The following is a 27,227-nucleotide window of genomic DNA, read 5'->3' as shown; positions in this document are numbered from 1 at the left end:
TTTTAGTTTGACCACGGCTGCTGGTGACCAGAGCCTCCAGCGGCCGCCTGATACAAACATCTCCACCGGTCCAGAGCAGCGGTTCCGTCCATCAATGGCCGATACAACCTTCATTACGCGTAAGTTTCCAACCTTTTACGTTTCTGTGTCGTGAAAAAGAAAAAGGTGTAGCTGAGCTGCACGGTGAAGAGTCGTCAGTATCTTCTCATCTCCTCAGGAAAAAAACAAGTTTACTGTCATTTTAAGAGTTTTATAATTTATGTTGGCCCGAGGGTCTTGACGTCAGCTAAGCGAGCTTGTTGAGACGTAACTGATGGCAAAGTTTGCACACAGACAGGACGGTGTGACAGCCACACTTCAACTTCAGCTGCTCATGTGGAGAAGGGTAAGAGGACAAAAAGACATCGAATATTTTTAATAAGATATGACACAATGAAATAAACAGACAACCTACCTTAAAATGAACTCCGCAGGCACATGAATCCCTCATTATAAACATGTTTAATGAGTTATAGCTAATTAAACTTATATAACTACCCAGACCAACACTTTAGGGTGTTTTTTTTGGACTGAAATATGTTTTATGAAACTCAGAAGTATAAAGGAATGCTTCTCACAAGATCTTACCCTGTTTATTGTACTCGGAAGCAGAGCTTTTCTTTCCTAAAAACTGCCATTTATCTGTGTTAAACATGTAAAACCTACCTGGGTTATGACACTCAGATAGCAAACCTAATCAGTTACATGTATACTTTAAGGTGTTATGGTAATTATTGAGATGGAAAAACTTCATGTCTGTCTAAAACAATATATCTCTCGTATATTGTCTTAAAGGTGTACTATCTAGTTTTGGGGAAGAAACTTTAATCAGAAGAGAAAGATCTTCATTGACGTGATTTTTCTTTTATGCCTAAACAAACAAACTAAATAAATAAACAAACTCTTTGTTTTCATGACTGAATAAACTGTAAACAAACCAACCTTAAGGACAACACAATGTCATACTTGTTTTACTGTGTTTATATTTGGCGGACCCTGCCACTAGCTTCACACAGTGTTCTGGGAACCTTATTTTCCTCTGAGAACAGCTTGTTTATTCAGTTATGGAAAAAGTAAATGTTTCTGAGCTTGTATTATTACCTCATTCATACTGTAAATATTAAAAATCTTAGTTTGAACTTCTTTTCCAAAACTAAATAGTGCACCTTTATGTACATAAATGACAGGAACTTGGTGTAATAATATTGGAGTTGCACAAACAATTTGAACAGCAAACGTGATCCCTCATATCAGTTCAGAATGAAGTGTGTATTAAAACGGGGTCAAGATTAATGTTTTACAGTCTGTTGAAGCCTTTAGTAAGAGTCTGGGGATATTTTGAAACGCTGCCAGAGCCATTTATGTGTCACAGAAGATTACTGTATGTGTCTTTGCATTAAGAAATACTCAAGCCAGCGTTTTCTTTTAGTTCTGGCTGAGCTGATGCTTCGGTTGTCTTCATAACCTTTAAAATGTCGGGCCTGTTTCCATTTTCCATGGGGAGTCCACAGAAATCTGTGGCACGCAAAAGGCCAAGGCTGAATTGTCATGCTTATTTAATTAGACCAAGTCATGCACTGAGTTGGTTTGGTATCAAGAATGCATGTAATGTAAAAGCATACTGTGTGTCTTGGTTAGTTATAGCTGTCTTCACCACTCTATGTGCTGCAGCACACATAGTATAAACATTTCCAGTTGAGCTTGAGACTCATTTGCAGGCGAGGAAGTTGTTGTGGTCTAGGTCAGTGGTTCCCATCCTAGGATCGGGACCCCCCCCAAGAGTTTCTCAAGTCAAATGTGAACGGTCACAAGATGATTAAAATAATGAGAAAGGAAACAAAAACATATTTTTGGTGTTTATTTTCCTGACTTTTGTCTAACTAGTTTGAGCCAAGTGCAATATCCAAATCGCAAGAACTGCAATTTGTATTATATTGATAAAATGTGTGAAAACATACCATTATAAATGAAGCAATGCAGCGCAACAGAGATGCCAAGGCCTACAAATCATATCTTCCATGCATAAAGGAACATGTTTGTTTGGTACAGACTTAGAAAAATCACTTCTTACATTTCAGTGCAAAAATGACCATTCCCACTAAAATCGTGTCTCATTACAATTGTAATATTGTCAAAACAATCACAATATGGGATATTTTTGCACATCGTTCAGCCCTGCTATGTTTTTCTTTTGCAAAATTCTGGATACTTTCACCTCCTCAGTCCTTTAAATTAAACAATGTCTGAAGTAAAACTCGATGCTCAATCTACACGCAAAAATACAACATGTGCTGAGGGGTCACAAGCGCATGAACAGAAATGGTTGGGAAGCACTGCTCTATATGGAAAGTAAAGCAGGTATAGTGTTTATTTCACTGTAGGACTAATGCCAAACATTACTTCATATCTCCAAATGAACCAGCTGGTAGCTTTGTTTTTGATATTGCATTTAAGATGCTTTTAAATGAAGATGAATAGTTCAGTGCCATCTGGGAGTGTGGGAGTTTTTCAGAAACATATTTGCAGTTGAGCTTAATGGATGTTGATCCAAACCAACACAGGTATCGATGGTGCTGGTGAAAGCTCTGGAGCTGAGCCATTCCTCGTATCAAGCTGCATTTTTAAACATGCTACAGTAAGAAAATCCTCTTCTGTGGTGTCTTCTCAGTTATTAGGACGCTATTCTTGTTTTACATGTGGCAAGAGCTGAGCAACAGTGTGATGATTAGTCATTTGACAGAATTCAAAGAAAACAATGGCCTCCCCTGCTTCCATCTTCTCCATTTGCTGCGATTCTTTGTCAGGCAATTCAAATATGCCACCTTCTTGGAGGCGTTTTCGCTATTTTCCAACATTTTATAGACCAAACTTTTAAGCCTTTAATGTCATGGCTAAATCAGAGGGCAATCATGAAAAAGCCAACATGTTTCGACCGTTATGTCTTCATCAGGGCTCCAAACAAACAACACCCTGTAGACCCACCTATATATTGACCACAGCTAATATAAGGCAATCGCATGACCCAGGCGATGACATGTAGGTGAATTCAGGTCAATGAAGCAATGAAATAACAAGAGACGAGATGACGCAAAGTTTACAATGTGCAAAAAAGTGTACATGCTTGCAACACACAAAATAGACACCTATATACAAAATAAGATGCCCCAAAAGGCTGTATTACAGAAAAATGTTAAATCTGTGTCCTCATTGAGACCAGGATACCTCAACTTCCTCTCCTTTTTTGGATTGCCTTTGGAATCACCCTTTCTCCCGTTTTCCAAGAGCACCCGACACAATTTTTGCCTACATTGTGTTAAATAAAGCAAGCAGTCATCTTCTCTTTTTTTCCACATGTGACCATCATGCAGTTTAGATGCTGCAACCCTGTATCTGGACTGTTTCAATCTGACGCAGTAATTGTCTCATTCTTCTAGGGGAAATTGGACTTTTCTGCTCGCTAATCAGTATGCAGCGGGATGATGCAGCTTAGCAACGTTCTGCACAACAAGTGCATGCTTACGAATATGCAGAACTGTCCAAATGCAGGCACACCACTGACACATTGGGGAATAATTACCACGATGTACTGACATCTTCTCAAAGTGTCAGTGCTCCAGTTTGAGAGCTGTAATCTCCATTAGTGAGTCATCTTGCTGGATAAAGGACCAAGGGCTGAAATGTCTTGCTCCAATCTCTAATCTGCAGTGAGATGTGGTTGATTTTAAGCCAGTGGGTCTTAGATTTGCTTTCCTAGCTGTGCATGATTTCCTGAATATGAGGAAATGGCTCGGCCACAGACAGTCTCTGGCTTTTAACCCATTCATATTCAATTATCAGCTGAAGACCACAAATGCTTTTTCTAATTTGTTGTTATGGTCAAATATAAGCCTTTTACAGGATGCTGGCCATTTATCAACAGTTAGGAAACACATTCTTGTTTGACAGCTTCGTTGAACATTTTTATAGCCATTGAGTTACTTACAGTGTTGATATTTTGTTAAATGAATCTACGGGGATACAGGAAATGTCTGGGGTCTTGATCATCCTCTTGTTATTTACCTAACAGCTGGTGGTTGCGTAGTAACTTTATCTGGCTTAATGTAGTCTGTGGACTTACCAAGGTTACAGATACATGTTGAAAAGTTGAAGTTTTACAGTGCCCCTGGTCCAAAAACTGAAGATGCAATCCCAAAAATAAAAGCTCTTGTTGTGCCTGCGACTCACCCTATGCTGTATGTGGCTCTAAAATCAGTCTGGATACAGTCTGGATATACCAAAAAAACAGATTTAGGCTGGCCGTATGAACAAGGCCATAGACATTGTTGTAAAATGGGAAGGAGAGGCTAACTAGCCCAACAGTGGTCAATGAGGAGACATCAAACAGCTCCCATTTCCTTTCTCTCCTCTTCCTTAGACAAATAAATGGAGGAGAATAATACAGTTACATCTGGTTAAGGATCATATTACCGAGTGAATGTAGCTGAGAGTTAACTCATGGATAAGAAAAACCGTTCCTGAGTTCCTGTTTTAAGAGATTAACCTAATTTTCCACAAAATGACTCACAAAGCTGTAAATGATCTGACAACAAAAATGAAATGGAAAATATATTCTTTAGGTTAATAAATACACAATGTGCTTTGTGGTGTCATGAGGTTTTCAGCTGATGTCAGCATGGAGAAACATTCACATCCTCTTTTCTGACATGCCCTTTGGCATTGTGGTGTGGTCATCACTCAGCAGCACTAACCACTGATAAACAATGTTTGCTCTCCATATTCCATACTGTGTCTGGGAAAATCAAAGGAAAGAAGATTTGAATCCACCAGTGCAAAGAGAGCGAGCAGAGCACACTGCTAAACTATCACACAGCTCAGTTTTTTTTACGTATTTTTCCCATCACAAATCACTCTCCCCGGTTTATTTTTTGCCGGGATTGATTTCACATCACTTCTTGAAAGAGTCTGTTACAGCGGAGACGTCGATAACCTTCAGGCAGACAGAACTTCTCACAGCGTAAATCCTCATAAAACTGCAGGAAATGAAACTAGCAGAACAGTAATGCTGACCTATTCAGCCGGCACTCGGCTCCAAAGGATGAATCAATGGGAAGATTTAACACTGAAGACAGAAATACTTTTGCTGATACCTTCGGGAATGCCTCTTATCAGTGACGGTGGCAGGGAAACACTCCTCTTCTGTTTTGAAATAGTTTAAGCGTCAAATTGAATTTTGTGTTTACTTGCTACAGCGCTCAGTACAGCTGCTGCTCACTGTAAGATATGCGTTTCTTGTAGCCAGGTGCAGTTTGACCCTCAAATCTCAAAATCCACAGAAGACGTATTGTTTTCTCAAAGTCAGAATAAACATAGTTCAAAGCAGAATGTTGCTTTGTCTTATTGTGAGCAAGATAACGACAGTTTTGCTCAAATTAAACACTAACACATTAAACAGAAAGTTATGACTTAATCCAGGTATTACTGATCGAAGAATATAGGTCCAAGATTTTAAGTTTCAGAGCTACAACGATTAGTCGATTAATCGGTTAGTATTTTGATAATCACTTAAACATTTCAGTCACTTTTCAAGAAAAAATGTCAAACATTGCTGGTTCCAGCTTCTTAAATGTGAGAATTTGTTGCTTTTCTTTGTCATTTATGATAATAAAGGAAGGGTCTTTGGACTTTGGTTGTCAGTGGGACGAAAGAAGAGAATTGAAGATGCACTCTGGGACACTGTGATGAGCATTTTTCATAATGTTATTGACATTTTTATAGACTTTTTATTGGGCAGATTAAATGATAATGAAAATAATGGTTAGTTCCAGCCTTGTAAGTCGATTGCCAAATGTGATTTTGTGAAATTTTTATTTTAGCACTTTTAGTGTTAGTGCACTTTCTCTCGGGATAAATAAAGTTCTAGTTCATTCGTCCTTAACTTTCCGTTCTCCTTTTACTCCGCTCAAAGTATTTAGGTTGAGTTAGCAGCTCTATTTATACCCTTTCAAAACTGCGGCACGAATCAAAGTTGTTTTGAATTTGTAAACAAGCTGGGGAAAAGAATACCCCAATTATACGGCATTAATCTGTGTGAATCCACAGAACTACTGTATGAATCTGCAGCTGTGATGTGTTTGTTTCACACTTTTCTATATTTTTTGGCATTCCCTCTGAGGATGTTCATCACGGTACCATCTGTGGTTGCTAAGAGACTCATGACTCAACTCCAAATCCTCCTTCAAGGACTCAACCCATTTGTCAGCCTCTAGTCTTTTTTTTCAATGCTTTCAACACAATTGGCCTGTGATTACTTGCGAGTCTTTCGTGGAGACGTGAGACCGTGCCAGGGCAGCCGGCTAGTGTGAAGATATATAAGCACACAGACACACAACAGTCGGTCACAGGATGGTCAGTCAGCACACAATGGTCTTTATCAGTGTGTTCAGTCTGATGCATCAGGGAACTTGCACAATGGGAGGGCACAAATCCCTGCATGCATCAGGACGCAAATGGTTAGGTAAGCAGATACATGCCTATACACACACAGTGCTGTGGTATGTTTCAAAATGGTGTGAAACACAGGATTTGATTGTGACATATGATTGAGATTCAATTGAAACTGTGATCTACATTTCTGTCTCTCTGTGTGTGTGTGTCTCACACTCACAGACACACACACAGACACACTGATGCGAACAGGAAACCAGACAAAAGCACTCTTGTGTGTTGTGTTGGAATGCCTCACGTGGTGGGCCAGCAGCAGGAGCAAGGGGAGCTTTCCCCCTGTAGCTGACCACAGGTCACGGTCGACTCTCTGACCTTCTGACCTGATCACTCTGAAGACATCAGGGCCAAAATGAGGGTAAAATATAACATAAGAACATTCAGTCATGTGAAAGAATTACTTGTTTATTTTTTTAACAGACTGGCTATGTCCTGCAAGTATGTAGATCATTTATTTTGTAAGCAAAAAGGCCAAACATTTGCTAGTTAAAGCTTCTCAACAGTGAAGGTTTTCTTTGTTTCCTTTGGGACATTAGGCTTATTGGCGTCCTGTCATCCTGTGGACAAAAGAAAATGTGTTTGAGTTGAATTGTATAACATTTCACACTGGCTGGGTGTTGGCGTGAGACCGATGGAAAAACATGATGTGTTAAAATCTGAAAGGACACAGTAAACTCACTATCGACTGGGGGCGCATCCTATTTTTTCCCCCTGATAATGCCACATTTTGAACAACAAATCTGTTGAAATCGGCATGAGACGGTGTGCGTCATGCTGTGCGTTTGGCTAACGGAGCTAAACACACAGCAGTACTGAGAGTTTCTGTTCAGAAGAAACATGAAGCCTGTGAACAGTGAACGACAGTTTAATGGGACAACAAAACAAGTTCAACTGACAACTATAGATGACATTAACACAGTAAAATAACTACATTTTGATTTTTCGATGGATTGCTTTCACTGGTGGGTGGTTAAAATAGTTTTTCAGGACAGTTTTGGGATGATGGTGGAAAAAGGTTAGTCTGGAGCAGTTAAGTCTACAACTTTGAAACCACCTAATTAAAATTCAGTATATCTTTGGCGTTTGGTCAGACAAAACAAGCAAAATAAAGACAAGACTGTTGTCTATGGGAAGGTGTGATTGGCATTTTAACTGCCTCTTTACATATCATAGACTAAACAATGATTCAGTGTGGAAAAAAACACTACTTTCAGCCCAAAGGGTGTGTCTTCAGTTGTTTGAATGTAAAGTCCAGTATGCTGAGCTCAGTTGCTGCTGCACCCTTCACAAGAGTCTTTTAGCACCCTAATGGGTCTAAAGTCTGGTGGGCAGGTGGGCGAGGGAAGCTCGAACTAGAGTGGTAAAGTTTATGGTCTCTGCTCATCTTGCTGCGATCACTTACAATAAAAAAGGAGATATACCCAACAGGCCTTGTGTCAGGGTGTTGGGGCAGACTTTAACGCAGTGCCTCTTTACTTTAAATAAAGTTGTGACTTCAACATTTCGTTCCCTTTTCACTCTTTCTGCCTCTGACACCAAATGAGTCCTCAAAACTATGAAAGGGGGGACAGCTTGCGACAGATCAGCAGTAAGAGAGCAGAGACTGGCTTGAGCCAGGAAGGGAGCATAAAAGCTCTGTCATTTTGCAGCTCATAGCATTTAAATCCCTTCAGCTGCTCGGCGTGGGCCTCGAGTGTGCCCTCCGACTCACCGTGGATATCAGGTTGCCATCAAGGGCATTGTAATGATAATCCACTGTTTTTTTGGGAGTATTTTTTGTCTCCTGTTGTGACAATACTTGAAATAATTACTGTATGATCACTCTCCATCCTCCAGCGGGCCACACCACTGATAATGGAAAAGGTAACGAAGCACCAACCAGGATCGAACCAGACTACATTGCTTTCGCCCTGGTCCCTACTTTCTTCCTTCTGGGCCTGTTGGGGGTGGTGATCTGCCACGTGTTGAAGAGGAAGGGCTACCGGTGCACCACAGAGGCCCAGGATGATGAGGAGGAGTGTGAGGAAGAAGAGAAGGACCTTGAGCTGGGTGCAGGTAAGGAAATCTGATTAAGAGGGAGGGATTTAAAGCAACTTAAACACTCTTAGTAGTTGAAAAATGTGACACTGCCGACTTCTGGAGAGTACTTTATGTTTTTATTGCATCTATGTACTCATTGTTTCAAGGCATCGACCATCTTTATATAGCACACACCCAAGATTAATGCCCAGCCAGACTTATATTCATCTCAACTGGAGAAGTGGTTATATAAGATAAGGGAGGGAAGTAGAAATTGTTTGACAGAAGAGAATTGCTAATATGCAGAAGATACAGCATCAGGTCAGATGTCAATGTATTGATGTGTATTTATGATTTCTCTTTTGCAAAAATGAATGAATGGCCACTGTCACATTGAAGCATTTTAACTTAACATGTCTTTTTGCTTTTTTAAAGAAATTGCTTGTGCAAAATCTCACTTTGCTGTAAGCTTAGTTTTAATACAACAGATCCCAGAAATCTTAGGGCTGCTGCTTTGTCACAACATCAGAAGAATAACAGAAGAACAACTGGTGTACGTGTTTACAGTGCAGCTAAACAAACTTGCATCGTTTTGAAGAAGAAATCAGTGAATAATATCCACAGATACAATCTGGTTTCAGGCTGAGCACGGCATGTGTAGCTTTCCACAAAACAGCCGCACGCTGTAAAGCAAGTTAACTTGCGGCAACATTTAAAATTGATCAGCTGGCAAAAAAATGCAGAAAATGATCTTATCCTTTGGTGATGATTAATTGCGGTCAACTCTAACAAGGGTGATGAATACGTAAATTGTTTCCTGTGGCTTCCTCACAATATAAGCCTCTAATGTGAAGCAGCAGCAGCATGTTCAGTTTGCAATTTGCATAACTACTAACCTAATGCATCTCTGATATGGTGATACTGCAAGGCTGATAACCTTCTGATAAAATTATAAACAGAAAGATTTCATGCTGTGACTAAGCTCATGCTTATTAAGGCACTTTAAGAAATTGATGGAAAATCTCACCAAATGGAAAATCTCAAAACTCACCAGAAAAGACGACATGAATGCTTTTAGTCCCATTAAGAACATGGGGAAGCGGCGCACTTCCTCCTCATGTGGCAGAAATGAGTATTTAAAAAAAACTGCCAAAACTTTCACAGATTAAAAAAAGTTGAAAGATTTAAATGAATCACCAGAACTTTTTGTTCTCACTCGCCTCTCAGGGGATCAGTAGATCACTCTATCGGGAGGTATTTTACAGAATGTTGAAACACTGGAAAGCTATTGCTGAAAAAAATCAAAAATTTGATTAATTTTTTAATGAAAGTCTTAAAATTCTAACTTTCTCACCTTGTTTCCCTCCCTGCTTCACCACAGCAGCTCATGAATTGAAATATTCCTATCAGGTTAAACATTAACTGATGTCCAGTATCAGGCCAAGTTTTCTCTGCAATCAGTCAGACTGTGAAGCTGTCTACTGAAAAGTAAATACAGAGGAAGTGATTTCCAAATTAGTCACTGGTCTGCTTGAGGTTTACCACTTTCCTGTCATGGGTTGATGAGATACAAGGTCAGCCATTGTGCAGGAAAATCACCAGATGCACCTACCTACCCTCAGGTACTTACAGGCTGGTCGTACATTCCTGAATCTAATGAGTTTGTAGGTGTAGGTGCTGAAAGATGATAAGACTGAATGGTTCCTTTCTTTAGCAAATGTTTTTCACTTAATCTGTATGCCTTAAACACGATTAAAACTAAAAACCTGTCAGAGCTTATTTATTTTAGGCACCATCATTTACAGGGTAACTCTACCAGTTTATGTGAAATGAATAGTTTAAAGCCTTTTGTGGCTCCAGAGGAAGCTGCATGTAATCTGATAAATTTCCTCCAGTGATGTCACTCAGTGGCTAAATTGAATTGTGGGTAATGTAGGCGCCAGGCTGTGAAAAGGACGAAGACTGGAATAAAAAAAAGTACTGTATTGATTTTGATCTTTTTTTTATAACAAGTCCAACAGTGTTATAGGAGTGTAATGCTAGACCAGTGGACTGCTTTTCAAAACCTGGTGCCTACTTTACCCACAATGCAACTTGGAGGCAATTCATGAGATTACATACAGCTTCCCCTTGAGCCACAAATGGCTTTATACTACTTTTTCACACATGCTGTACTACTCTCCAAGACCGCTAAACACACTTTAAGGTGAAACTGCTTTTTACCCTTAAAGAAGTGGTTTGTGCTGATGAATGAATCCTCAGAAAGTATCTGTAAGATCACAAACCTATTAACAGTGTATTTAAAGTCATCATGACGTGCTCTTACCATCGTCTTGTTAAATCTCAGCCTCATATCAGCCAAACTCCTCTATTGTGTCTGTCTTTTAAAGGAGTGGAGGCCTATAGAAACCAGGAAGACATTTGGCATTCATGTCGCTCATGTTCTGACTCAACTAGGGGTGTGTTAAATCAGGTGAAACAAAAAAATCCCGGCACACGGCCAGTTTAAATTCCCGTGGATAAACCACAGATAATGCTTGATTACTATGAGCACTGAGTGATGATGAGTTTTCCGGTTTACTCACTTAGTGTTTCACTTTCTGCATGCGTTGTGTCACTTTTTGCTTGTGTGTTACGTGCCATGACTGCACAGTAAAGCAGTGAGGTTAGTGCTTTGCTCTCTCCTCTCCTTCTAGTAATTCTCGTGTGCAGATGTGAAACTTCCGGTGTCACTGGATTGCCCTGGAGTATCTCACGGGCATGAGAAATGTTGCAGAACGATGAACTGTTTAGGCCATGCTGTCAAGGCTTGTCTGCCTTTCTTACTTATCTTTTCCTCACATACTTCTGGACAGTTTCATTCCTGGCAAAGCACATCTCCACTATATCCCATGTTTTCCAAAAAAAACCCCTGAACTCCCTCCCCATACTGCTAACTGCTAAAGTCTTTTTAAAATCAATGTGGGATCTCTGGGCTTCTTGAGACTTGGATTATGCTGGAGAAGCTGAAGGGAGCCATTTTATATTTGTGTGTTTTTTTTTTTTTTTTTACATTTAAGAAAATTCTCCATCTACTTCAGTTGAACCTTTCCTTTAAGTGGAGTCTGTATTGGAAGAGGATGGGCCTAAAGCTGGTTTCTCTTGTCGAGTAAATGTGAGCTCCCAGCCAGCAGCACAATAGTCATAAGTGCATTAGGGTTTTTCCCCTGCTGTCTCTGTCTTGCTCTGTGCGTCTCTCCTCACTGTGCCCAACCCTTTCTCTCTCATACGTCGACAACAAAAGAATAGGAGAGAAAACATTGCTTGTGTGCTCTGGCCTAACACATTCAGTTGATCGAGCTCTCTTGTTTCACAATGATCAGGTTTCCTCTTTTATCTCTCCCTCCGTCTGCTTTTTTCTCTTTTTCACTGACTTGTTGTAAGTTGTGAACAGCTGACTTTTACATTGAGTCGGTGACTTTCGAATCAGTCATGACATGCAGAGGATTCCAATGACTTGCTTAAAGAGATTAGGAAGAAAATCTGAGGAAGTCAATCTACAGGAAGCTCTAGGAAGTGCCTCAAAGGGGTGGGTTCGCTTTCTATTGAGTCCAATCTTGGAGCAAATCTATATGGACACATGCTGTACATGCTCATACTGATCACATGCCTCCCATTGATACAGTACACAAATACATAAGATATCACAATTTTGCTATATGAAAAATGATTTTTCAGAAGACAGTTAAACACAATTAATGATTAGCAATGTGTGTATGACAATCAATCAGGTAGAGGCATTTGTTGTTCATTGTACTCCGCCAGAAAAGCCTCATGTCTAACATTGGTAGCTGTAATTAGGAGGAGGATTTGGTGGTACCAGCACCTATGGTGGCCGCTGAAACGCGAAAGAACCTCTGTAGAGCCAGTGTTTGGTTTGTCCTTCTGAGCTACTGTGGAAACATGGCGATGCAACATGACAGACTGTGGAAGAGCACCTACCTCTGTAGATATAAAAGGCACATTCTGAGGAAACGAAATGACAATGTTCTTATTTTAAGGTGATCTTACTCTGAAATGTATATAATAAAAAAGACCAAATCTTAATAAAAAAACATCAGTATGAATATCATACTCCATTTCTGCCAAAAGAGCCCCATTAATCCTGCACACTGGACTGGACTGGACCTTTCAAAGCTGCTATAATCAGTAATTTTATTTCAAGAATGGACCAAATGGCGACGTGTAATGTCAAAGTGGTTGCTCCTATTGACAAACCCACAGAAAAGTATCACCCAACTCTCCAGTTTTCCACAGCTCTACGCAGAGTTTTAGCACCTTTCAGCTCATTGTTTTGGTTTAACGGCCTCTGGTTGGTTTAAAGCTCAGATCTGAGATGAGCAGACTGATTTTGGTTCAGTAAGAGGATAAACTGATATAGTAAAGAATTCCTCAGCTTGTTATGTTTAAGTGGAGGGACTCTAAATATCCTATTGGAGGGCAGAAGTTGTTATTCTCTGTCTGGAACGTGTCAGGGGTCAGAGGAGATAATGTTTGCAAGTCTGAGCATGCTCCTGTATAAAGTGATAATCAGTTAGTGTTGTGTTTATAGTTTGTTGTGCTGCCACCAAGTGGCTGAAATTTGGAGTGAATCCAAGTTTAAGACTCAAACAAACCACAAAAACACTATCATACTATATTTTAACACATGTTTCGACAGCCAATATCCTAGACAATATAATCTCTCATTTCACAATATTAATAGTACATCAATATGAAACCAAGCTTGAATCGGAGGTAACAGGTGAACAAAAGGCTCTGTGAGTCGTTGTGCAGGTTTTAATTTATCATTCCTTTTAACTCATTGTTATCATTCCTGCTCCAGCCAAGCAGTCAAGTCCCCAGGGTGCAATGTCACCAGGTTGTAATAATAACAAGTGCTCTGAAATGATGATTTATTGGTGTCATGTTTGGCATTTACAACATAAAGGGTCCTGGCTGTTGAAGAAAAACAAGCCTTTGAGCTAGATAATTTCCTGTAGCTGTTATACTCCTGTTGCTACTTGAGGAGATTATCATTTTCATACTTACTACTCACTTAGTAATGCAAGTACTTCTGTTTGTCTTCTTATCTTCCAGACATGAACGACACCTTCAGTGAAAACAATGACACCGTGGGGCAGATTGTCCATTACATCATGAAGAATGAAGGTATGTGTCCAATGCACAGACTTAATTAAGGTCTTTTTTCCACTGTTATAAACTTAACTTTCGATTACACATTACACACATTTAGGAACCTTTTTCGCCCTGCGTCCATGAAACGATTACAGCTGGCACTCCATCATTTGTTCCAGCAGGCACATTGTGACACACTATACGGGAAGGAAGTGTTTGTCAGTGTCTGTGTAGTAGTAGCAATGCGTTTGTTAATGTGGGACTCAGGAATGAGGATGTTCGAGGAAGTTCAGCAGCAGGACGAAATGGCTACCAGGAATTTTAAAGGAAGATTAGTGATGAGTGCAGTTTAAACACGGTCGGCCACGTTTCCTTTTAAAGTCAGAGGAGTGTTTCAGCTGTTATTTACCTGCCTTATTCCTGTAAACTGAAATGATTTCCCCTCGCTGGAACATGAAGTTTAATTCCTAATAAATCACAGCACCCTCACGATAGCGAGTAATTGCTGTTCTTTGTTCAGCAGAGTTTATAAAAGGCAACAGGTGAGATAAGGATCAATGTTGGTATTGTATCGAGTACAATCAACCTGATGAGTATGAATACACGGGGAGATTACAGTATTTCCCTCAGTGCTAATAAAACTCCCCAAGCAGCGGGCTTCTATTGAAATCAGGCTAATGTACGTACATTTTAAAGGCTTTAAAAGGTACAATGGGTGCTTGGTTACCTTTTGTGGCAACTGGATTCACTTGATTAACTAATCTTGAGAATTCATCTTGCAAGACTTAAAAGCTTAAACACACTGGTTTGGACCATACAGCGGCCTATTAGGAACTCCTGACAGCTACAGGCGTGGTTTCAGCGTGAGAGAGTGTTGTTTGAAAACAACAGTAACCTCAAGAGGTCAGGATAGTCAGGTGATGTCATTGAAAGTAGAGCAAAGAACAACACGAAGACTTTTCTCGATGGAAAAGAGGTTTTCAAGCTTGTCTCGACTGGCATCGGCAAGAGTTTGATTTACTAAGTAAATCAGTGTGTGCTCTCCTACGGCATATGGTTTATCAATTTTATTGGTTAAAGTCAGCCTGCTATAGAAATACATAGACAGATGGTCCGTCCAATCACCTGCCAAGAACAATTTCTCAGATGGTTCTGCGCAACGAACAATCTGAGAAGTCGCCCTGTTTGGAAAGTAACACATTTTGCATGGCACTTGGTTTGAGTTCCACTTTAGGTTATTTCAGGCCTTTTATAGTTTAAGTTGGGAGACGTCCATAACAGCTCCTTTAGTTCTAGATATGTTGACACAGCAGGTCAGTCGATCAATTTATTGACTGACTCTCCATGTTGGAGATAAAGTGCTTAACAATGTATAAAATTGAATTGTCTGAGGGGAATCTGGATGTGTCGTGGCAAGAGAGCTCGGACTGACAATGTAGTTATTTCTTTGCCTGTATATACGTACTGAGAAGAGATAGCACAGAAGTCTGACAAAGGTAGGGAAAGAGGCCAAAGAGTAAGGAGATGAAACGCAGATGTTTGTACTATAGAAGATTATACTGTAATTTTCACAAAATGCCAGAGCTGTTTAGGATACAATGTGTAGTAATCCACCCTGAAAATGTAGCTCTACATCTAATTTTAGGTACAAGGCCAGAAAATCACCATTCATACCCTTACACAATAATGTATTTGTTCTTTTATATTATATGTGTCTATTGTTGTAGTTGTCGACAAGTTTAACGCCTCTTTGTTCATGAACAGATAATGAATGACAAAATGATATAATACTGTTGTAATATTATATAATAATATAATATTATATAACCTTCTCCAGATGTCTAACATATTCTGTCCCCCCTGAGGAGGCGGAGTTTGAGCTGACTCATCACTCCTTTGGCAGGAAAAATGTTTGTGGAGTTGGAAGTCTGTTAGCTGTGACTAAAGCCTCACGTTGTCAGTCTGGTGACAGGTTGTGGTGCTTCGGAGACAGTACGGTTGGGATCTTTGAACATTCGACCTAAAAAAACTTAAAAGCCTAACTACTGGCTACTCTAAAAACCCACTTTTTTTTCTCCATGGAAATTTTTATGCAGAACACAGGAAGTGGTGCGTGTATTTCACATTTCCACTGGCAGCAGCAGTTTGTATATGAATGAACAGAAGAACTGAGTTGTCACCACGAGTTGCAGTCATAGTCTGAGCGAAGACTGCCATCTACAGAAAATTCTACAGACTGAAAATTGTTAACACTTTCAGGATTTGTTGAAGCTGCATTGGTAACATATATGCGATGTCACAAAAAAAATACCAATTAATAAACTGGGACCAGGGAATATGTGAATATACAGTACATTGCAATAGTCTGTCTTTTTAAAAGAAGCTGTTTTCCGTTAAAAGCCCCTGAAAACGTGTTTTTATATTTTTCTCTCAATCAAATATATGTATATGACCAAGTAAACAAAAATTAAAGCTAAAGATTAACACCCAAAAACCCAGCTTATCTGCTGTCATTAAGATTTTTATTCACACAAACAGAATGTCACATCACCTTTTTTCCAGCTGAGACAGCATCAGCAGTCTTGTGACTTCAGACTGTATCTGTCCTTAGACCTGGTTAGATTCAGAACATATTTGCATGTTGGGCATGTCTGCTCTCTCTCGCTTCGTCTGGATCCTAGCATCGTATTGCTTCTTAACAATACAATACAGTTGGTGTTTGCTTTTGGCCCGTGGCCCACCATTAAGTTTCAGATTTGGCCCTCGAAGGGAAAAAGTCATAGCATAAACATTCATAAAAAAAAAAAAAGAGGATTCCTTTTTTAAATAGAAGCATGTATGTTACTGTAATTTTAGCCTATTTTACAAGTGAAGTCTGCGATTCTGAGGAAAGATTGTTATTGTTGACCTCATTCCAACTACCGGCGCCAAAGCATCAGTTAACAACCTGGAAATAAAACTCAACAATCAACTATCTTTCCCCAGAATCGCCTACTCCACCTACAATTAAATTGTACTTGGAGGGAATTATTTTCACTGGACCTTATGACCAGAAATATTTAAAGAAAGAAAAGGATAATATAACTAAACCAGTGTCAAAAGCAGGAAATAAATAAATTGACCATAAACTGTTTTAACTTTGGCAGGAATTAAAATAAGTTTGGTCACAGTAAAAGTGTGTTTTCAGCGTCTTTTTAAAGACTGAAAACTGAATCCTCCACCGTCCTCAAAAGGCAGCCGTGCATAAATAAAATGACCAAAACAAAAGCAAGTTCATAACACTTCTGGACTAAAAATAAATAACCGTCAACAAGAATGTTCTTGTGAAAACCCCTGCGGTGCCTGATGGTATGAGGATGATCCGGGGTGATAAGGAGGACACAGGCTTGAGTCAGACATCCGTGCACGTTTTTAGATGAAACGGCAACATGGAGCTCCAACGTTCACCTACAATGAGTCATCTGTGTCTCGGTGCAGCCCTTGAACCTTTTTCCTCAGGTGCTTTGTCTCTCATACTCTGGAGTATGTTTGCTCCGGGGGAAGTTTTTTCTGGGTTGGGGGCGTGTTCCCCCGAGGTTGTCGTGTACAGTAATCATGTGCTCAATGAGTGCATGTGATGTGCAGTTTAATTGTGTTAGGGAGTTAATCTATTGTAGCCATCTTTCAATAAGCGCTCTGCTTTTGAAGTCACTGGAGCGTTCTCCTTGCTAATTCCCAACACAATTCCCACACTTCTCTTATCTCTCACTCTCTCTGCTCCTTTCGTCTATCTGAACAAGTGTCTTTCTCTCTCTCTCTCCCTCTCATCAGCAAACTCTGACGCCCTGAAAGCCATGGTTCTTGAAAACAGCATTGATTCTGACGGGTAAGTGTATTAACCGTCTCAACCACCAGATGGCACCATAAGACTCTTCGAAAGCCTCTCGGTGTCACTGCTGGCTGAAATGAGAGTAGCCAGAGCAGGAAATGAGCACTCAACAAGGCAATCAGGCCACATTTCTCTTTTGATACTTTTCCAGATTGGCAAGGTTTGATCGAGGGCGAGCAGCTGGGGACTGTTCCCTAAATGCCACTGGGCCCCGTATCACTGTATTGTGGGATTATCAAAGCATATTGTGCACAGTTGTTTCCATGTTTCCTTATTAGATTCTTAGCCAGGGTACAGTGGAGTGACTATGATTCCACTTAACAAGGAAGTATTAAGGCAGAGAAACCATAGCTGTCTTATTACTAGAGGCTTAACAAATACAGCTGCCTGCATTAGAGCAGAAACATGTCGTTTATCAAGAAAAACTCCTAAAAATGTGCCTGTTCTAGCTTCTCAAACGTGAGGATTTGATGCTTTCACCTGTACTGTATCTTTGGGTTATGGACTGATGGTCAAAACAAGCAATGTAGATACACCTCTCTTTCTATTTTCTGAAATTTCATAGACCAAATTTATCAATTGAAAAAAAATAACAAACAGATTTCTCCTCATGTTGGTCAGTATGGGGCTGTAGTAAGAGCGATAATCTGTGTCTAAAGGGTTTAGAGGTTTCTGTGAAGCCTTTCCAAAACTAAAAATACAAAAACAAAAGTGTTAGCACAGACAAACACACAGTTTAATGTATTCCTAACGTAAGCTGCAAATGTTAGCATGTCTGGCTAACTAGTTTTCTACCTACAGCAGTAATCAAGCGCTACTTCCAAAGCCAAGGAACGTTTCATATGACATTATTTTGTGAGGTCAAAGCTTATGTTAAAACATTCCTTCATGATAGCGCATACACTGTATCTTCTAACATTAGAAGTGAAAAATACAAACAATAAATCACAATGTAACCTCCAGCTGACATAGCTAAGCAACCAGACAGTCTGGTCTTTTATAACACTAAGACTAACTACCTCTACCACTCTACAGGATGCAGTGTCTTTACTTCCCTGTGTAGCTCAGAGATCATCAACTGGTGAAGATGCTAACATTTAGCCTCAGTTTTAAAGCATACATTAGCTGACAGGTGCACAATAATTATGGGGCTCCTGTTTTAAAACGCTGCTTGAAACATTAAGAAACAGTGTTTCAACCAAACCATGGAGCCAACCAGGATCATTTGGCTAGAAATGATGAAATCAAGGACTTGTCGTATAAAAAATGCTAAGAAGTTCAAGTGGTAATGTAGCAGCAACTACTTAACTCACGGTCATTAGCAAAATTTTCTTTGTTCGCGGCTGCATGGTTTCTGTTTTAAAGAGCTGCTTGGAACATTGTGAAGTTAGCCTTACTGGCTAGCTAGCCACAGCTGAGTTGTCATTTCCGACAAGTGTAACTAACCTCGATCTTTAGCTAGAGACGAGAAGCCGCTTTTGTTTTCCCCCCTTCTGAAATCAATTATTTATGATTATGTATTTTGAGTGTTGGTGTAGCAACAACTACTAATTTATTAATTAACTAATCTAATTTATTAGCAAACTTTCAGTCACTCTAGGCTGTTTGTAAAGGGCCAGGATCCTCAACCAGCACAAATTCTACATGAGGCCTCCAAATGGATTTCAGTGGGTTTTTCATATTTCGACATACACATCTCAAATCAAAGGCTGCCCACTTGTCACTCTAAACGACCCCGCATCATAAGAAGAGGAGCTGTTGCTACAAGCTGAGATTAGACGTCTTTGCGTTGCTTTGCTGCTGAGATAAGAGGAGAGGGAGAAAGGCTGATAGACAGATCGGAGGAGGAGATGCCTGCGACTGAAGAGGAGTGTGAGTAAATCGAGTTTTTGCGGAGTATGTTTTCCCCTCTCTCTCCTCCTGTCATCTTCCTCGTCCCGCTGCATATTGTTCTGGGGAGTGAAGGAGAGAGATAAAGCGGGGAGAGATGTTCTCCTTTGTTAGTGTGGATAAATGGTAGCAGTGTTGCCTCTGCCAAGGATTAGATATTGAGGTATTCTGCTCAGTCACATTGGGTGTCCTGGAACAATCAGCAGAAATCTGCAATCGCACACATTTCCCCGGCGTCACTTTCATTCTTCTTCAGTTCTCTCTCCAAATCCCCTTTTCCACATATTTCCACTCCTTGTTTCCCTTCACTTTTTGTTCATTTTGTTGAAATAGCTCTCCCTGGTACTCCCTCGTTCTCTTGCAGTTACTCTTCATATCTTTCTCTCTCGCTCCCTCCCAGCCAGGTCGGGCAGTCTGCCAGTGGATCACTTAGAGATGGTGGAATAGGGGGGACGAGAGGTATCGGCGGGGGTAATTTATGGGACACTTAAGGGGGGTAGGGAGACGGACAGACAGGCAGAAAGAGAGAGCAAGAAGGAGGGAAGGATGGAGAGAGACAACAAGGAGGAGAGTGACTGTAGTGTGGCCAGGGCTCGCTATCTACCTCTCCAGATTCGATACTTAACTTTACCCTCGCCTCAGTGCTGCTCTCCCCGTCAGTGCTCCAGCTCTCCACCACCCCTCAGTCTCCTCTTCTCACATCAGCTGATCTCCCCTCTGCCATGTCGTTTCTTCCCTCCTGTGGATCAAACTCATGTTTCATACCTCGGCTCTGCAGGGATCCTCGCTGTACACGAGGATAATGCAGATTTTTTTGTGCATTTGTTTCAGATAAAAGGCGAGAATTATTAATTTTACATGCATGTACTCACACATTGTTTACCCCAGTGTTTCCCAAGTGTTGTCTGCTTGCTACTCCCCCCTCTCACTGGTTGCATGTGTTTACTTATGGTGTATAATCACAAGTTTCACCACAATACAATATATTATTGATTCTTTAGTAGACCATATGATATATATGCTAGGTGAGAGTGAGGTGTCCGGTCAGGTTTCCTGAGTATTTGATCTCGCAACAGCATTGTTTTCAATGAAAACAATGCTGTTGCGAGATCAAATACTCAGGACGAACAACATGCCATATGAAAACTTTTCATATGGCATGTTGTTTGTCTGTTAACCTGTCGTTTCTCTGAAATGCAAACTATTTCCACACTGCTGATTAATTCCCAGGCTGCTTGCCTTTATCTGCCTACTGCTAGCTCTGTTTGAAGTCACACAGACGCGCCTCATATATTTTATAGAAAACTTAAAGCAACAAAGTGTAACTTCCTGGAGACAGAGTTGATTGAGTCTCCCCTCACGGGGTCAAGTACAAGTTTAGACAAGTTACATTTTGTTGCTTTAAATTATCCAGTAAATCATTAGAAAATAAAGCAAAGATCAAAGAAAAATCAGATAAATTGGACAGAATTTAGTTTTATTCTGCTCAACTATCCAACAACGCGTCTTATTTAACTTGCAAAGATTTTACACTTAACCCCAAAAATATGACGTCCCTGTGTGTCCTTTTGGTTTAGACAAGGCCTTAAATAGGAGAACCCTCCCAGGGGCTCAAGAACCTTTATAGAAACTCAGGAACTTGAGATCAAAGGGACGTTGCTCATTATGCCGTCTGTCCCATGACACGCTGTATATCACATGTTTACATCAGTGGATAGAAACACTGTTTATTCCACCTTTTGTGCATAAACAATGTGAGGAGCTGCTCTCCAGGGTCATGAAACACACACACTGAAAAGAAAAAAGAGATGTGAGAGAGAGCAAACGAACAATTAGCCCCCTTTGACACACTTCTGTTTGTTGTATCATATGTAACTCATCACCTAATTGCATCCATTATTATTAAACACAATCATAACTAAGAGCTCGTCAGTGATTGTTTTTGCCTTGTTGAAGTGAGACTTTGTCAATGAGTTTATATTCTCTTTAAAATGAAAATGTTTTGGACTGAATGTAGGTGAGTCTCACTTCTCAATGTCTGGTTTCCTTGTCCTTAGTCCACCGCTCACCCCCACGTCTCCCAGCACCCCGACGCCTCCACTGACTCCCATATCACCGGGTGCGCCTCCGGGAGCCGCCAAGCACACCTGCAACCACCTGCACACCATCGGCGGCATAGGCGGCACCAAGAACATCTGCACCCGCTGCAGCCAGAAGAAATGGCCTCTGATGAGGAGGCCGTCGGCCCGTAAGGCGGAGCAGCGGCGCAGCCACCATGGAGAGGTCACGGTACTGGCTGTGGGCAGGTGGGCAGGTGTGTGAGTGTGTGTCTGAGGCAGGAACAAAAAGGATTTTTTTACGAGCAGAGGTAGATTTAAACAATTTGTCCCAGAGACATTAGATATTAGCGAGGAAACATTAACTCTAAATGTTTGTCACTGAAAAATCCACACTTAATTACACAGGCTTAGACTAACGTGCACTTTGACACCAAACCAGTGACCTGGAAAATTCACAGGTGGATGTTTCTGGGAGAAGCCTGGGAAAATAGACGCTGCAGGGTTCAAACAGGGTTAAAAAAACCACTGAATGTGGAAACACATCAGTAAAGAAATAAAGACGGTAGTTATATGTTGTTGGGCACAACCCATCTTGAGCTTCTCTCTGTCCTCCTCCTGCCATCATTTGAATTTGACGCCCAGATTTGCACAAATGTAAAACATTTTTCTAAGTAAAACGTGTTGGGTTCTCACTGAACAGCCTTTTATCACAGCAGGCCATTTTTGCGCAATTTTTAGCAATGCAGATTTAGAAGGATTTCAAGAGATGCTTGTTCCTCCATTTTATAGAGCTTTTATTCATTAGGCCACTTCTGGAGAACTGTGATGGTGAGCACAAAAAGTTGAGTACAGCTTGATTTCATTCACAGACTGTTTTTGTAGAATACTCTCTCCATCTTAAGGGCACACAACGCTTCTGCTCACAATACACAATACTTTTTCACACTTTAAAATAAAATGTTTTTGATGGATTTTAGGTTTTTTCTTTTTCCTCCAGTTCTCTAGAGATTTTGGGGGTCACCTGGTGTCACATCTTGAATCTGTATTCACTCGGCAGTTTAATATGTGCCTCTTTCAGGATGTCATGCGGCTGCTTCTCAATAAAAGCCACCCTGTGTTTGCGAGTTTAATGCTTTTTATGTGAAGCAGCGGGAGAAGGGTGTTCTGTTTGCCTTGGCAGTAACATTACACAGCTCTGACACGGTGTAAAGAGAGCGAACAATAGACAATGAGGCTATTATCGATGTGATAAACCCGTGCTGGATTATGTACACGCATCTTTTTCCTGTGAATCCCTCCTGAGTGTGATGGAACAGGAATGGCGGACACCACCGCTAACAATAAAGATTACTGTATGTTGAGATTAACACTGAATTTAAATATAGTGAATGGTGAACTATAAAAGGAAGCCAAAATGGTGTTCATTTTTTATGAAAATCTTTAAGCATTACAACTTTAAGAAAACAAAACAGCACAAGAATTGTGCTAATTTTTTCGCTTACTAGTGTTTGTAAAGGGTTCAAGACAAAAACACCGTATTTGTAAATGAACCCTGGCACTATGTTCGATAATGAAGCTGTCAGAGATGTTTAAAGTAAAGCCAACATTTCTCAGTCCACTAGTGAACCCAGGAAAGCGTGCAGCCTCGTCCCGGTCACGCAGCGAGCGCTCCTCTCATCCTTAATGTCCTGCTGCGAGCTGACTGGGATGCAGCGAGGCCGCTTTTCATTTGCACACCCAGATGAATGGCCGCGTACGCAGAGGGTCAGCATGACCTGGATCCGAATATTTATTTGTTGATTTAATTAAAGCTTTGGAGTGTGTGTTTGTGTGTGTCTTCTGTGTGGGTGAGAGGATGTTAAGTTTAGGTGAGTGAGAGTCGGCAGCTGTGGCACAAATGAGAATAGCTGATTCCCACTGAGTTTACGTTCAAGAGCCGTTCTCTGTAGTTTGTTTTTTGTATTATGATATAAATACACTATTTACAAAAAGTCTACAGCAGAGAAGGTCTGAGGGTTTATTTTGACCCAGAAAAATAATTCACACTGTGATCATTTTTAAAAAAACTTTCTTCAAAGAGTTCAACACAATTTCGCTGTACTGTTTGTATTCTTTATTTCGGCCAGTGGTCTCAACATAAGAGCCGGAGTTTGTTTTAATGAGCACAACGCTGCAGCGCGCGAGTGTTTCATTTGGGTCACAGGCAGCAAAAACATTCAAGATTCAAGATGTTGACTGTCACTCCGCTTGTACAAGTACACTGAAATTCTTTGGCTGAGAGGCTCCACTACAGAAAACAGAAAACAAGTATTTATAATGTATAAAGAATTAAAGAGTAAAGTAGCTGTAAAAGCAAGCGTATTAAGGTATAAAGCAAAGTTGTGACATATGAATATAAACACAGAATGTAATAGAAATAAAGTATAAAGGCAGCAAAGTTATAGTGCAAAGATTCTTTAACGTTTTTTATAGATATACTAATTTTTTCAATGTCATTTTCACATATACAACTCAAATCATGACAAAGAGAAACTTCAGTCAAAATTCTAAACTAACAAAAAAGAAAAAAACAGTAAATTAATAATTAACAGATAAATCCTCAATATAAAGAGAAGGACATAACTTTTTTGTTTGTTGGATTGTTTGTCGTCTCTCAGGTTCAGGGTGACGAAGTGTGAAAAGACGGCCCGGGAGAGGAGGACACTGCTAATATCAGACTCCAACGGGAGCGTCCCCACGTCTCCTACAGAGTTGGAGCCCAAGAGTCGGACGACGTCGGAGTCCCAGCAGGTCGGTGTCCTGGAAACGTCTTCATCTGTGTCCCTGTTTCTTTTTCACGTCCCATCGGGCTGCTCCCCGCCAACACTCTCTGTATAAACAAGCGTTGCTTATGCACACATATTCACTCTTCTTACAGCTCTTTCTGAAGAGAAGCAAAGGACGTCTTTCAAGCTCTAGATTTGTTCAACCATCATCCAGAACCCTAAAATATTTAGATTAATATCACCTAAGAGAAAGAAAAGCAGCAAATCCTCAGATTTTAGTAGCTAGAGCACGAGTATGTTTGTTAGATATTCTTAAACGACTATTAAAATTGTCATGGAGTCATTTTCTATCAATCCATTAATAATTTTAGCTCCAAAATGTCACTAAAACATTGTTTACAGTGGCGACGGTGAGTACACAAGTGTTTAGAAAGCAAAAGTCAAGTTTATTTATATCCAGCTTCCTAATATCAAATTCATAGGCAACCAGGAAAACACTTAAAACTCCCCAAAGAACATAAGAAATCAAGGAAATCGAGCCAAGGATATGAAATAACAATAACAACAACCAAAAAGAAACTGAATCCTGAATAATAAACAGCTGCATGCACAGACACTGTGTACCTTTTTACTCAACAATTAACCAAATAAGTGTTTAAATATTCATGATAAAGAGAAAACTGCAGCAATAATCAGCCTCCAGCTCTGCTGTTTTGTGTTTACATCACAGAATCTCTGGTTTGTGAAATTACAATGCTCCAGGTGATCGTGAACAGCCTCCGCTTGTCTCTCCTCAGTGTTTAATTTACTGTTTACAAGTGTGCAGAGGAGGTGTTGTCTTCCTGCTGACGCTGCAGTTGAAGCACAGAAATATCCTCGTTGTTGGTTTCTTCTTCTTTGGTGACAGAAAACAACCTCAAACCGAAACTTTTAGATGAGCCTTCTGTCCTGTGGGACTGAACTCTGATCCAACCTCGGTATCAGTCGTCAGAGGTGTTTGCTGAAAGTAACAATACAGATGAGCCCAGTTTAGTTCTCTTTCTTTCTTTCTTCTACATATCCTGATAATCCTGAGCAGATTCTAAAGTTCAGACTCTGTAATATGAAATATTAGAGTTTGTTTAGATTCACTAGCTTGAATAAATTTGTTTTAGGGTGGAGAAACGTCACACGTTTCATAGATGATACAATTGCAAAGAATCCGTTTACAGCCCAGGAAAACATTAAACATCCGTGTGTGTCTCATTTCATTCTCCTGTTTCACATATTGACTTTTAGCTTTCTCATATTGACTGTGTGAGAGAAAAAAAATTCCTTCCGCCCAAGAGAATAAACAAACCCTGTCGATCTCTCCTAATCTGAAGATCATCGATTTAATGTTTATTTTCTGCAATAAATCAAGATTATCTCTGTCCGACAGGAGCAGACGGACAACTTGGACAAAGAGAAACGATAGAAATCCAGGTAAAGTGTTTCGTTTTCATCAGCTTCATGTGTGTGTTTTTTAATTTCTGTGTCCTAACACCTTTTATTCCCTCATTCCCACAGATGTCCAAAGAGACGGGGAAAAGGAACATCTGGACACTTGTGTAAAACCCAAACAAGAACATTGAACCATCAGCAGAGGAGGAGCGAAGTCGACCCGGGAGTCGTCCCTCCACATTCCCGCTTCGCAGGGAGCCAAAAGTGCTGCTGATGACGAGGACGGCGGTGGGAGAGTGACGCGTAGAGTCACACTAGCCAGTTATTTTTACAAGCAGGAGGAGGTACGGTGTTTCCTCCTGAAACAGATTTATAATAGTGCCTTGCTCAAGGGCGTTAAAGCAGGGCAGCTGCCCAGCGTCAAGGAAGCCTAACTCATGGATGTGCTCCATGATGTATGTACATATGTTTTTGTATGAGGAGGGATAGAGGAGTTTTTTGCATGTCATCAGTCGGCTAATTGATAAAACTCCACCCCAGAAACAGGAAGCAGGAACAGCCTGATAGAGAGGTCACAGAACCAGGAAGTAGACGTTACAGAGTCCTGGAACGGCGTGAACATGATGTGCGCCTCGCCGTCAGGATGATTAAGCGTCACTGTCAGGTTTTGTCCTGCTCCTCCAAACTATAATCTCCTGTGTTCGTGTTGATCATCCAGTCTGACCTCTCATGTAGACGAGCACGCAGCGTTCTGGGTCAAACAACAAATTAGCCGGTCTCTCAGCGACAGTGTTATTGTGACATTAACAGCCAGTCTGCTTCAACTCTTCACTGCCACATTTTCCTCCGTGTCAGACGGGCATTACCTAATCTTTAAACCTGCATTAAATGATCGTCTTGGTCACGCCCGTGGCCGTAAACACAACATCGATGTAATATCAGATTTTAGATCACGTGGAGTCGTGTTTCTGTACACACGTATTCACTCTTCTTTTCTTTGAGCTCTGTTTCGTTCTCCACCAAACCCAAACCAGCTTGTCTTGACGACAAATTTAAACACAAAGCCAAAAATGTGAGTTATGGAGCTTCAACGTGTTTACATGGGATGCACCATATGGATTTGTTTTCAGTTCATACCCATAACCAGTAATAACTTACTTCTAATGGCCGATACCGCTAAGATAAGCGATAATTTCATATTTTTGTATTTTAAAAAGATCATAACCTGCAGTATGAAAAGCTCATGTAGCGAGCAAAGATTGTGGATGTTGTATTAATACTATGGATCTATTAAGGGGAACTTCTCTCATCCTTATGAAAGCTGCTCAGTGACACATGAAGCCAAAATAAATTCGACTTCGTGGGTATAAAATTAATTGGATCTCTAAATTGCTTCCTCATTGTGTGGCCCATAGAGAATACGCACAAGAGATGTCTGCCAGCCGAGCAGCTATCTTCTGATGTCTCCCTCTACTCACTTGAATGAGAATAAAATGATTCAACATA

At 40.4% G+C, this 27,227-nt stretch overlaps 1 protein-coding gene across 2 annotated transcripts; it reads left to right on the top strand.

Moving 5' to 3' along the window:
* Positions 1–27,227, top strand: rell1 (RELT like 1). Of its 2 annotated transcripts, XM_073475452.1 has the most exons (8): positions 1–119; positions 8,377–8,595; positions 13,678–13,749; positions 17,527–17,581; positions 21,532–21,780; positions 24,192–24,324; positions 25,720–25,763; positions 25,848–27,227. In XM_073475452.1, the coding sequence occupies exons 1-7, from the start codon at positions 95–97 to the stop codon at positions 25,753–25,755; spliced, it is 789 nt and encodes a 262-aa protein (XP_073331553.1). In that variant the 5' UTR covers positions 1–94; the 3' UTR covers positions 25,756–25,763; positions 25,848–27,227. The 2 variants fall into 2 exon arrangements, with proteins under 2 accessions (XP_073331553.1, XP_073331555.1); XM_073475454.1 differs by lacking the exons at positions 25,720–25,763; positions 25,848–27,227 and having other exon boundaries at positions 47–119; positions 21,532–21,788; positions 24,192–24,281.

Source organism: Pagrus major, chromosome 10 (assembly GCF_040436345.1).
Source record: "Pagrus major chromosome 10, Pma_NU_1.0".
NCBI lineage: Eukaryota > Metazoa > Chordata > Actinopteri > Spariformes > Sparidae > Pagrus > Pagrus major.
This window is presented reverse-complemented; position numbering and strand designations above follow the sequence as displayed.

Bases quoted from the DNA above. Each gene is read 5' to 3' on its own strand.
- rell1 (XM_073475452.1), top strand. From the start codon at position 95: ATGGCCGATACAACCTTCATTACGC. The intron at 21,781-24,191 runs GTGGGCAGGTGT...GTCGTCTCTCAG, and splicing joins ACGGTACTGGCTGTGGGCAG to GTTCAGGGTGACGAAGTGTG. The intron at 24,325-25,719 runs GTCGGTGTCCTG...TCTGTCCGACAG, and splicing joins CGACGTCGGAGTCCCAGCAG to GAGCAGACGGACAACTTGGA.